This window comes from Lepidochelys kempii, chromosome 3 (assembly GCF_965140265.1).
Source record: "Lepidochelys kempii isolate rLepKem1 chromosome 3, rLepKem1.hap2, whole genome shotgun sequence".
Classification (NCBI taxonomy): domain Eukaryota; kingdom Metazoa; phylum Chordata; order Testudines; family Cheloniidae; genus Lepidochelys; species Lepidochelys kempii.
Window position 1 is genome coordinate 157,915,278 of NC_133258.1, and position 12,341 is coordinate 157,927,618.

The 12,341-nt window shown below is 39.8% G+C and overlaps 1 protein-coding gene across 8 annotated transcripts in view; it reads left to right on the forward strand.

Annotated features, from left to right (window-relative positions):
- Positions 1-12,341, forward strand: part of TMEM63A (transmembrane protein 63A) — a 38,922-nt gene that overhangs the window by 15,958 nt on the left and 10,623 nt on the right. For 7 of the 8 annotated variants that reach the window (XM_073338707.1, XM_073338711.1, XM_073338712.1 and 4 more), the window contains 8 exons: positions 1,220-1,271; positions 2,641-2,749; positions 3,182-3,252; positions 3,742-3,822; positions 4,973-5,096; positions 5,461-5,594; positions 7,844-7,981; positions 11,829-11,982. In XM_073338707.1, the coding sequence (XP_073194808.1) occupies positions 1,220-1,271; positions 2,641-2,749; positions 3,182-3,252; positions 3,742-3,822; positions 4,973-5,096; positions 5,461-5,594; positions 7,844-7,981; positions 11,829-11,982 (863 nt within the window). The remainder of the gene's footprint in view (positions 1-1,219; positions 1,272-2,640; positions 2,750-3,181; positions 3,253-3,741; positions 3,823-4,972; positions 5,097-5,460; positions 5,595-7,843; positions 7,982-11,828; positions 11,983-12,341) is intronic. The other variant, XM_073338708.1, reaches the window with a different exon arrangement.

Below are 12,341 nucleotides of genomic sequence, written 5' to 3' on the forward strand. Positions count from 1 at the left end.
ACCTTGTGATGTGATTAAGTATTTTATCCAACCTGTGGTGGAAGGTCATGGGTAAGGCTACGTTTTAGTCACAGGTATTTTTAGTAAAAGTCATGGACAGGTCACAGGCAGTGAACAAAAATTCACGGGCTGTGAATTTTTGTCTATGACTTTTACTATATACCCCTGACTAAAACTTGGAGTGGGGGAGACCTGGGGGCGCCGTGGGTGCTTGTGGGGGTGGGTACGAAGTTACGGCCTGGGTGGGTGCAGGTTGATGGGGCTGAGGCAGGCTCCATACCCAGCTCCTACCTCCACATGTCTCCACTCCGCCCCAAATCCCGGTTCTTCAGCTCCCATTGATTGGGAACCGCGGCCAATGGGAGCTGCAGGGGTGGTGCCTGTGGGTGGAGGCAGCACATGGAGCTAGGGGAAGGGGAGTTCCTGTTTGTCCTTCTAGGGAGCTCTCCCCTGCCCTGTACCCCAGTCCCCAGCCCTGAGCCTTCCCCCACACCCAAACTCCTGCTGCTGGAGGGTTGAGGGGCCCAAGACTGTCCCAGCAGCAGCCATTGCAACTGGCCCAGGGGCTGTCTGAGCTGCTCAGGCAGCTCCTGGGCCAGCCACACCAGGCTGCTGCAGAAGTCCATGGAGGTCACGGAATGTCACAGAATCCATGATTTCTGTGACAAACATGGAGCCTTAGTCATGGGGTTGTATTTTTTGTATTCCAGAAATGCTATTACTCTTTTTTTTTTTCTTTTTCCCTGACAAACCAGAGTTTCTTTGAATTGTCTACTTCCTTGTTATCACGATTAGTGATGCTGTCAGTACAGTTGTAGAAATAATAAGTTTCTGTAATTTGAACAAATATTTGAGGTAAAACATCAGTAAAGGTGGGAAATTGGACTAGTCCCCAACAGATTTTTTTTTTTTGCAAACCTGTAGATATCCAACGTCCAAATGTTAAAAAATTAGCTGCTGTTTCCCTTTGCAGGCTGAATGCAATATCTCTTCTTCTTCTTTTACTCCATTTTAAAATAAAACCATGGTTAGGCCAGCATTAAGTATCTGTCTTTTTATTTATTTATGTCTATTTATGTCTATTTATTAACATTAAATGTGATGAACATTAACAATAAACATAAATACATTTCTTTTTGAAGTTTTATATTTTATTTCCTTACACTTTTCATATGAATGCTGCACCAGATAAATATACCATGTGTTGTCCTTTTTTTAGATAAAGATCCTTATAGTTTTGGGAGAACAACTATAGCAAATTTACAAACTGGGTAAGTAAACGTTGGAAAGTATTAGATTATATTTTATATTTGCTAGAAATATTATGCCTTTCTGAGGCTTTCCTTGGTCCTAAAAATATTAATTACGTTTTACAACATGCATGGTGATATTATTATTTATTGCTATTTTAAGGGTGTGTAAACTGAAACAGAAGTTATGCGACTCACTTGAGGCTACATAGCAAGACAGTTAAGGTGCGGGAAAGAGAAACCTGGAGTCCTGGTTTCTAAAATCTGCTTTTACTAGACCATATACTTCCCTTGAATAATAGATGTTGATGTAGCAGTGTTGCTGGCAGAAATTTCCACGCTAGAAGAGACCATACTTGTCAGTATTGTTTTGATCTCACAGTTTTAATAGAATGTATGGTTTAATTAATTAAAATTCTTTCTTACCCCAAACTTATGTGCCTGTCTCTCTTGAGAAGACTATTAAAATCAGTCATGCATTTGCAGAAATGCCATAAAAATAGTTGGATGACTAAACACATACATAATTCTATTATGTATTGATCTCATCTTAAAAAAAAATCCCATTCCTAAAATGTCCAGCTAGGGTAGTTGACAACTTGTTATATTTTTTAAGCAACATAATACTTATAAATGGGTATTTAAAAAAGTTTATAGAAATCTGTCTGTCTTATCCGTCTTCAAATAGAGGCTTTGAAACCATATTTTAATTACTGATCCTATTACAGATAAGCAGATTGTTGACAATACACATTTTGTTATGTAAGTTTTGAAAGAGAGGCTGACAAACACAGACGGTAAGGGAGTTCAGCAGAGTTAAGGTTGCATATGCTGTTACGTTAGATATGTATATTATTATGTGTATTATTTTTTTTATTTCATTCCATTTCACTCATCTTTCCTCAAATGGTCAGTTATTAACCTAATACAGACCATAAGTCATTCTGTTTCTCTCAATTCTTCTGGTCAACCAAAATCATGTTTTAGATTTGGGTAAGAATTGGGGTCATGGAGAATTCAGCTAGTTACTTAATGCAGTGAATTGTAATATCTACAGAAAAGTTGTCTATAAATCAGATGTATGTTAAAGTGTGCCTATACACAGCTGGACAAGAAGGCATATGCTCAAAGGCTACCCAAAAAATGTGGAGCTCCTAGAATAGTTGCATTCTTTGGAGAGCTGCTGTTTCTAAATAATGGGCTGGTAAGTCACATGGTTAGATCAGATACCTGCATAGGCAAAACCAGCTATCAGCCAATCAGAGACCAGTTTTCCTACCCTAATGCCTGATGAACTGTTGTATTCTTAATAGCATTTTAATAGTTACCCATGCAAATGTGGCTCTAAATTCCATTCACTTCTAATATTCTTAAATGTTATGTTCCACAGCAACAATCTTCTTTGGTTGCACACTGTTTTTGCTGTTATTTACCTGATTTTGACTCTTGTCTTCATGAGACATCACACCATGTACATCAAGTATAAAGAGGAAAACACAGTAAGTTCATTTACTCAGAGAAATATGCAGCACGTTTGAAGGGGAAAATGCTGAAAAATCAAATACAAAAATACTTTCCCACTCTGCCAAAATGTCAATAGATGTGAATGAATCCATAAAAGGTAAATGCTCTAATATAATAGGTTCTAATCACAGCCAGAAAGACCAGGTAGAGTAAATCACAAGAGGAATAAAAACACACCTGAGATTTTGTTTTGGCCTGTTGCCAATATAGGGCCAAGTTCAGTGCTGTTGTAAGTGGATGTAGCACCAACTGAAGTCAGAAGTTGGTCTTCTGTTTTCCATTCTGTTTGTTTATTTAGTAAAGATATTTTGATGTGCTGTGTCATAGGTTCCGCCCCCAACCCATGTTCCTTTGGGCTCTCTTCCTTCTGGTTGTTGTGAGAAACTGAGATTTTTTTTCTTCTACAGGTCAGGCGCACACTGTTTATAACTGGCCTTCCCAAAAATGCAGAGAAGGAGGCTATAGAAAACCACTTCATGTAAGGCAAGAATTAGTGTGTGTAGGGAAAGGGATTTAAAGCAATGTCATGGCAGTTTTAACTATCCAAACTAGACCTCTCCTTGTTTTTAAGCTATTTAAAACCTGAATTTCCATCTCTGGAAAAATTTTATTAATCTGCTTTTTTCAGATTCAGAGGATAGAACGCAAATTATCAGCTTTTCAAACGGAAAAGAAAAGTTAGTTGTTTTTAATTTTAATGCCAAGGAAATGGCTGCATATTCACACTAATTTTTTTCATGCTCTCACCTGGCCTTTGCTTGAAAGCAGAGCAGTTTGTGTCCTGTTAATCATAATCACTGTAAATTAAATTACAGCAACTGTTTCCAGTTCTCCCATATCTGTTTGTCAGGAGTTTGTGTTGGGAGCTAAATGATTGATTCTGACGTTAATTAGAAATCAGTGATAACCTTATGAGACATTCTCCATAGAGTCCACTCTCTTCTAACATGTCTCTCTTCCTTTTCAGTGCTGCGTATCCGACCTGTAAAGTGCTAGAGGTCCAGCTGTGTTATGATGTAGCTAGGCTTACCAGTTTGCACAGTGAAAGGTTACCTGTGTTTATATTCTAGCTATGTTTATTATAGTTCTATAGAAACAATGCTAAGCTTTATTGAAAATATAGCAGAAAGCTTGTAGATGCCAGAGATGAACCTGACCAGGTGAATTCAGATCTAAATTTAAAGACTGCTCAGGGGCATTCAGAACTGGGGGTTTTGCTTCTGGTTTTGCATCTCCAGTAGGTGCTTGCTACATGCCTCACATGAATGAGTTGCGCTGACTTGGTGATTTGACATGGCAGTATAGTGATTGTCAAGATACAAAACCTTAGTTTTGAATTATTAACTTTGGGACTCTGGTTCCCAGCACAGTGAGGCTAGGCACACGCAGAAGGAGTTATACTCAGTAACAAAAGCCAGATTGTCCTCCAGACACCGTGGTTTTGTGGAAAGGTTAGCTGAGGTAGCCCTGGTCTGGAAGAATGTAACTTTCTTTAAACTTGTGTATACTGAAAACTCAATGGATCCAGCACTTTCAATGGATAAGCAGTGCTGAATCCATTGAAACTTGTAGCTGGGTGAGAAAACTAGAACAGAAGTCATACTGTTTTGTTTTTTTTAAATAAAGCAAAAGGGGGAAAAACAAAAAAAACAACATCCTTGAAGTATCTTTCCAAAATCTGGCACATAGTTCAAGGCGAGACTTTGACTCTTGCCCTGCACCACAAAATTCTATTCCTTGGTACTTAGTATTTTAAGAAGGAATTTGTTAAATACAGTGAACCCAGGGTAATCTATAGTGAATGTCCTGAGTGCAGTGCAGGCAGTTCTAGGTTAGATCTGGTCTGGCATTCTAAATTAACTGTAATTCTGAAATAATTCTGGAAATAAGCACTAGTATTACTGAAGACGCTCTTATTTTAGTGAAAATAAAGAACTGAAGAGAACCCTGTTATTTGTACGAACGACTTAAAAGCAGCAGCCAGAATGTTTTATGTGGAGATTTTATTTATTTTTGGGGGGTGGGAGAAGGAAGAAGGGAGTGTAGGTTTATTCCTTGTCTCGTCTATTCATATGACGTTTCTTTATCAATCCTTGGGCTAACTTTGTTTCTCCCAGGATTATACTCTCCTTAGGTTTGTTATTGTGAATCTACTGTTCCATTGCAAAATCTTATATATGTATTTTTTTTTTATCCAGAAAAAAGGCAGAAAAAAGTCTGATGTATTTTACGCACCTGCATGAGAAGAATGGCAGGCAGGTCCGAATCAACCCAAAGCCATTTGGTCAGTTCTGCTGTTGTGAAATCAGAGGATGTGAAAGGGTAAGGGATAGTTTCTATCACTGAGTTATTAGCCAGAACAATGTAAAACTGCAACAAAAACATGGCAAAGCTTACAGGAAACTTCCTGATTTGTGCAAAGAATTTATCATCCTCTTTGTTGCTAGTTTCAATTTCTGCAACATCCGTCCTGGCAAGTGGCAACTAGAATTGCCAAGAACATTTGAAGTGTGGTCTTGCTGGTACCTCACTATAGTGCAAGAAAAACTTCCTGTTTTTATTCCACACCACAATGTGATTTGTAATCCATGGAATGGGAGGAGGGACTGCAGTTTGCGCAGCTTGTGTTTGATGAATGTATGAGCCATTTGGTATAGATATGCAACAGGAATCAATTTTCCAACAGGTAGATGCTATAGATTACTATACCCAAGTGACAAATAAGCTGCTGGAGGAGTACTTGAAAGAGGAACAAACTGTTCATGATAGCCCACTGGGAATGGCTTTCGTAACGTTCCAGGAGAAATCCATGGCAACATAGTAAGTTTTGTGTAGTATATCTTTTTGTTTTGTGAACACCATAGTTATGATTGAGCAAGCCCTTACTTGTGTAACTTGTACACCTAAGTCAGTTTCTCTTTCTTCATCCACTTTCTCAATTTGGTTTATTTTGCTAACTTGTATGCTTTCCCAGAGATGCACATAGTCCCCAGACTTTGAATTAGAAATCAGCCTAGCAAGGAACTGGATGGGTCTGGGACTTCATGGGATAAAGAGCCTTTCATCTAGTCTGAATTCCAATCTAAGTGAATCTTGGACCCAAATAGGTGGTTTATGACAAATAAGTTACTGATCTCCGTTCATTTTCTAGTAAGCAGATGACCCAATCACCAAACCACCATCACAGTAGTGCAAACTAGCACCCTTGTTAGTAGCTTCAACAAAGGAGAAGTCAGCAATTGAATTGGCCATAGACACCAAACTATCCTGTCTTTTGTAGGTACACCCTGCACACTAGGGGTGTGGAACATTGACAGGGTAGCATGGAGATTTTTGTGCTGGCTGTCTTGCATCTGTTCTGTAGATAAATAGGACTTCAGTGAACTTTGCACCAATGCAGGGTGCTAAAGTATATATTTGTATAAATTTACATACATAGGAACTTTGCTTTCTTTTTAGTTATTAATATCCAGATTACTGGGATGATGAATAAACTCAATTCAGAGAGCCCTAAAGATACAGAAACGTACAAGGGCCGGTGTTAGGCAAAAGTCTGAATATGATACTGTTAAGTAACGATGTTACTGCTAACTGTGATGAAAGGAGAGAGGGTTACTTGACACAACTTCATGTTCTTTCAAAATCCCTTCTGTTTGCAGCACACTGCTCAACCCTCATAGTTCAGCTCTGCAACTTACATTTTCTAACTCAATATATGCTTGACGTTTACTATAGTTATAGATATTTATTGACCTGATCCTGGAAGTTGCTAAGCACCCTCAACTCCCATTGAGTTCAGTGGGAGTGATCATGCTCAGCATTGCTGAATTGGGTCATTGGTAGGGAAAATTAATTTAGTCCCATTGTTCTTAGTGGGCTATTAGCTGTCTACCTGTCTCTTATTAACAGGCTCTCGAAGAGGATTAAGGAAGGAGATCAAGGTCTTTATTTTATAAAAATGTGGTTCCTATAGGACCACAAAGCATTCTCTGTGGGCCCCTCAGCTTTGACATTCATGCCCCCTTTTTGTCAAAATATCCATAATCTCTTGACTTTCAGGTCATGCTGTAAAGCCGGTCTTGAATGTGGGTTTGAAGAGGTGTAGGATGTGGGGTTTCTTGTGGGAGTTTGAGGTGTCAGGGAGCTTGTACTTGAATTTCTGATTAGCGCTACCAAGAGGAACTGAAAAAGATGTTGCAGTCTGTTTGGTGGTTTCATTTAGTTTTGGGTCGATGCAATGGACTTTTTCTTCTGGAACCTGGGTTATATTATATGTGAATAAGAGTTCCACATCAAATGACCAGGCAGTTGAGTACCAATGGCAGTCACTGCTCCAGAGAAAACAGTAGTGGAATAGCAAAGGTGTTGCAAGCCAGGATTAAGGTGCTTTGATTCATGTGGAAGCTTCATCATCATGATGCTTGGGCATCACATACTGAGGATACTAAATTTTACTTCATATGGTGCTTGCATTGTTAAAACGAGAACAAGAGCAGTCACTAATTAAATATCTTTTGCTGCAGGGTGTGGAAGTTTTATGGCAATACTATTATTGCCGTAAGGAAAAAATCCCTCTTTCCCTGGTTGATATTTGTATATGTTTCAGAGTAGCAGCTATGTTAGTCTGTATCCGCAAAAAGAACAGGAGTACTTGTGGCACCTTAGAGACTAACAAATTTATTAAAGCATAAGCTTTCATGGGCTACAGCTCACTTCATCGGATGCATAGAATGGAACATATAGTAAGAAAATATCTACACACACACACACACACGTTGGAAGTTGCCAAACTAGATGTTCCATTCTATGCATCCGATGAAGTGGGCTGTAGCCCACGAAAGCTTATGCTCTAATAAATTTGTTAGTCTCTAAGGTGCCACAAGTACTCCTTTTCTTTTTGTTTAAATTATGACTATTATATGTATGTGTGACGTGATGGTGAAGTCCAAAATACTGTCTCAAGAGGGTGTGATAAAAGCCTTTCGCTTTAGTGGCAATCTCCCTGCTTAAACATGTGACATTTCTAACATTTCTAGCTGTAAAACTACACTGTTTTTTCTTTATTGCAGTATTCTGAAAGACTTCAATGCCTGCAAATGCCAGAGTTTTAAATGTAAAGGGGAACCTCAACCATCAGCCTACAGCAAAGAACTCTGCACTTTAAACTGGAATGTTACATATGCCACCTATCCAGAGAATATTTGTTGGTAAAATTCTTGATCACTTTACATCAATTTATAATCCAGAATATAAATATGGAATTGGAGGGGTTGGGTTATTTTTCTCCCCAGAAGAAAATTATTTTTTGCCCAGATATTGAGAATTTGAACCATTGTCACACTGAACACTTGTGGTTTCGTTGATTGAACACAACACTGGGAGTCGGGATATCTGGGTCCTGTTGCCAGCTCTAACACTGAAATGCTTAGTTGACCTTGGCAAGTCACTTATGACCTGATATTTTTCAGAGGTTGTGCGTACTTATATCTTCTATTGACTTCAGGGACAATTGGAAATCAATGGGAGCTATGGTCACTCAGCACCTCTGAAAATCGTCCCCTTAACACCTGTGCCTCAGCTTTTTCATATGGAAAATGGGGATAATACATACCTGTTTTTGTGAGATGTGTGGATGAAAAAGCCCTGTATTAGTGCTAAGTATTATAAAAGTATCTGACTTCTAGTATTAGCTGCCAGATTTTAGCAATAGCTGAACCCACTGTATACTGAAACATTCTTTTAGAATCTTATTGCTATCAGTAAATTTCCCAGGCATTATGTGCCACTTGTGGGGAGGAGGGAGTCGAAAATAAGCAAACAGTGTTGAATTGCTTTTTCTTCCCTTCCTGTCATATTCAAAAGCTAGAGCGGTACACCAAAGATCAGTGAAATCTTGCCAGTTACCGTGCAAGTGGCTTGCATGTGATGTAGCCTTACTCATAATGCAGGTTACAGATTTTTTCACGGAGGTCATGGAATCCGTGACTTCCAATGACCTCTGTGAATTCAGCCCCAGCTCATGGGCAGCAGGGGGTACCCCCCAGCTCCTGGCCGCAGCTCAGGAGTGGCAGCGCGGGTTCCCCTGAAGCTCTCGGCCGCTGCAGGCAGCAGGAGAACCCCTACCCACCCTCTGCAGGTGATGTGGGGACCCCACAGTTGAGCTCCCCATTTTGTCAAGGATATGTTTAGTAAAAGCCACGGACAGGTCAAGGGCGTCCCTGAATTTTTCTTTATTGTCCGTGGCTTTAACTAAAAATATCCGTGACAAAATCTTAACTTTAATTATGAGACACTGATTTTTTGTGACTTCCTCACTGTCCACCACAAAATCACAGGGAGTTTTCGATAACATATTTATTCATAATACTGTAGAAGTGTTGAACCATGATTTATTGCAAAATATCCTTATTAAATACATATATATTAAAGTCTGCTCCCTTTTAACTTGTGATTCTTTTTAATGTTAGAATCCTCTTTAATATTGGAGCATCCATTTAAAAATGCAGTGTTGTTCCATCTGACTTTTGGTACTCCAGAGGTTTATTTTCTCCATAACTGCAATTCTACCATCAGGATAAAATACAGATTCTAGCTTCTTATAATTTAACAGTGTGGTTTGTACCTTTCATTTTTGAAACCATGGTACCTTGACCTGTGAATTACACAATTCTGGTAAGCTACAGTGAGCAGGGTCAGGTTTAGTCAGTACTTGGATTGGAGACCCCCAAGGAATGCCTCAGTACTGCAGATAGTTACACTGCTAGTTAAGTAGGTGACATTCTTCCCTCTGAGTCAGCAGTGGTGATGTTGGTGGGGAAGTACTCACATAGCTAGGGCCCTACCAAATTCACGGCCATGAAAAATGCATGATGAACCATGAAATCTGGTCTCTCCCCTGTGAAATCTGTATAATACAGGGTAAAAGCACACAAAAGACCAGATTTCACGGGGGGAGACCAGCATTTCTCAAATTGGGGGTCCTGACCCAAAAGGGAGTTGCATGGGGGTTGCAAGGTTATTTTAGGGGGGTCACAGTATTGCCATTCTTAATTCTGTGCTGACTTCAGAGCCGGGTAGCTGGAGAGCAGCAGTTTTTGGCCTGGTGCCCAGCTCTGAAGGCAGCACCCCACAAGCAGCAGCACAGAAGTAAGGATGGCAATACCCTTACTCCTGCGCTGCTGCGATCAGAGCTGGGTGGCCGGAGAGTGGTAGCTGTTGACTGAGGGCCCAGCTCTACAGGGAGCAGCGCAGAACGAAGGGTGCAGTACCATACCAGGCCATCCTTATTTCTGTGCTGCTGGCAGTGGCTCTGCCTTCAGAGCTGGGCTCCCGGCCAGCAGCCACCGCTCTCCAGCTGCCCAGCATCACTGCCACCAGCAGCAGCAGCTCAGAAGTAAGGGTAGCAGTACCATGACCCCTCCCCCCCCCCAACTCCTTTTGGGTCAGGATTCCTACAGTTACAACACTGTGAAATTTCAGATTTAAACAACTGACATCATGAAACTTACAATTTTAAAAATCCTTTAACTGTGATATTGACCAAAATGGACCATGAATTTGGTAGGGCCCTACACCTAGCATTTCAGAAAGAATACTCCTAACACCATTGTGAGGTAGGGAGGTATTTTCCTAGAAGGACAGGATGAGGCACAGAGGTTAAGTACTTACTCATGTCTGTACAGTGAGTCATTGTTGGAGCTGAGACTAGAACTCAGGTGTTCCAGTCTCCCAGACCTCTGTTCTAGAATCATAGAATATCAGGGTTGGAAGGGACCTCAGGAGGTCCTCTAGTCCAACCCCTGCTCAAAGCAGGACCAATCCCCAATTATATCAACCCAGCCAGGGCTTTGTGAAGCCCGACCTTAAAACTGTCTAAGGAAGGAGATTCCACCACCTCTAACCACTAGACAATGCTACTGTGACTGACTTCAGACATGGTGTTGCATGTGCCGTGTTAGGTAATACATAAAACTAAGCTCTCAACTTTTATAGTCATTACAGATTATTTATATAATTATTCTGCCTACTCAAATTCCTCCTGGCGTTTGTCACTTCCTGTGTTAAACTCCCTGTGTATTGTAGCTGTGTTCTGGCAAACAGCAATACCATTTCATCCCAGAGGTGGCTGCATTTTAGTGGTGGGCTAAGTGATTCTCAAGTGCTGAAAGGCTTTCTAATTCTGTTTTATTTTGGTGAAAGTGCACTTTACTTCATCATTCAAGGAAAAGGGCTACCATTTTTCCTTCCCACCTCCATTCCTCCACCACATTACCAATTATGTTTCTTTAACACTTTAGGCTTTTCTTAGCTGATGCCATGTTTACTTTTCTGTTGTTTAAAATACGAACATAAGTCAAACTACAAAAGCTATATCTTATGGCAAGGAAAGAAATGACATTTGGAGACACCATAGGGCAAGAATGGATTTTACTTTTAGTTGGTGTTCATGCTATAAAATAAAAAAACTTAGGATATTTAAGACATTACCAGTTATGTACTTAGTTGCTTATATGGCCCCCATCACCATAGCAGCTGAGCATCTTAAAGACACTTAGACATCGCTATTGGTACTTGACCAGTGATCCCACTGGCCCTGCTGTTTAGAATTCCTAAAAACTCCGCAATACTTCAAACATGAATACCTCTATTGTCTTTAGCTAGATGTTCTGTTGCAAATTGTTGTAAGGAACTGATCCTTCAGTGATATCAATTTGGTTTTATAAAACCTGGAGAAAATTCCATCTTTTAAAACACCCCAAAGAAAGCCCAAACTGGAAAAGGTTTTTAATTTGGCTTCATTTTATTGATTACACAGGGATAAAAAGTGACTCTCCAGCAGTCCAGCCCATGCAATTATGCTAATTTTTCATTTACTAATTAATAACTGGTGGCAATTTGGGCTTGGTTAGTGAATTTCTGTGTTTTTGTATTATAATTTCTAGTTCTATGAAAAGCCCAATTTTTTAAAAAAATCACCTGTCACTTGACAGTTTGAATATCTGCACCAGCAAAAGACTTACTGATTGTTTTCTTTTCTGTCCTTTTGCTTGACAGGAACAATTTTTCAGTGCATGGGCTAAGGTGGTGGTTTAGATGGTTTTGCATTAATTTGCTCCTTTTTATTGTGCTGTTTTTTCTGACTACTCCTTCCATAATCATCTCCACCATGGACAAGTTCAATGTCACCAAACCTATTCATTACCTTAATGTGAGTATCACTTGTTTTTTGAGTTTAGTATTACACCAATATCAAAGGTTTTAGAGTCGCAGCCGTGTTAGTCTGTATTCGCAAAAAGAAAAGGAGTACATGTGGCACCTTAGAGACTAACAAATTTATTTGAGCATAAGCTACAGCCGCTCATGAAAGTTTACGCTCAAATAAATTTGTTAGTCTCTAAGGTGCCACATGTACTCCTTTTCTTTTTACCAATATCAAGGAACAATATCAAGTGAACAAGGAAGTGAGCTGGCAAGGATGATGTGTCTTTACACTAAGACCGTATGGACAACATTATCAGCTGGTGTAAGCTGAAGCCAGTGGAGTTGCACCAATTTACACCAGTTGAG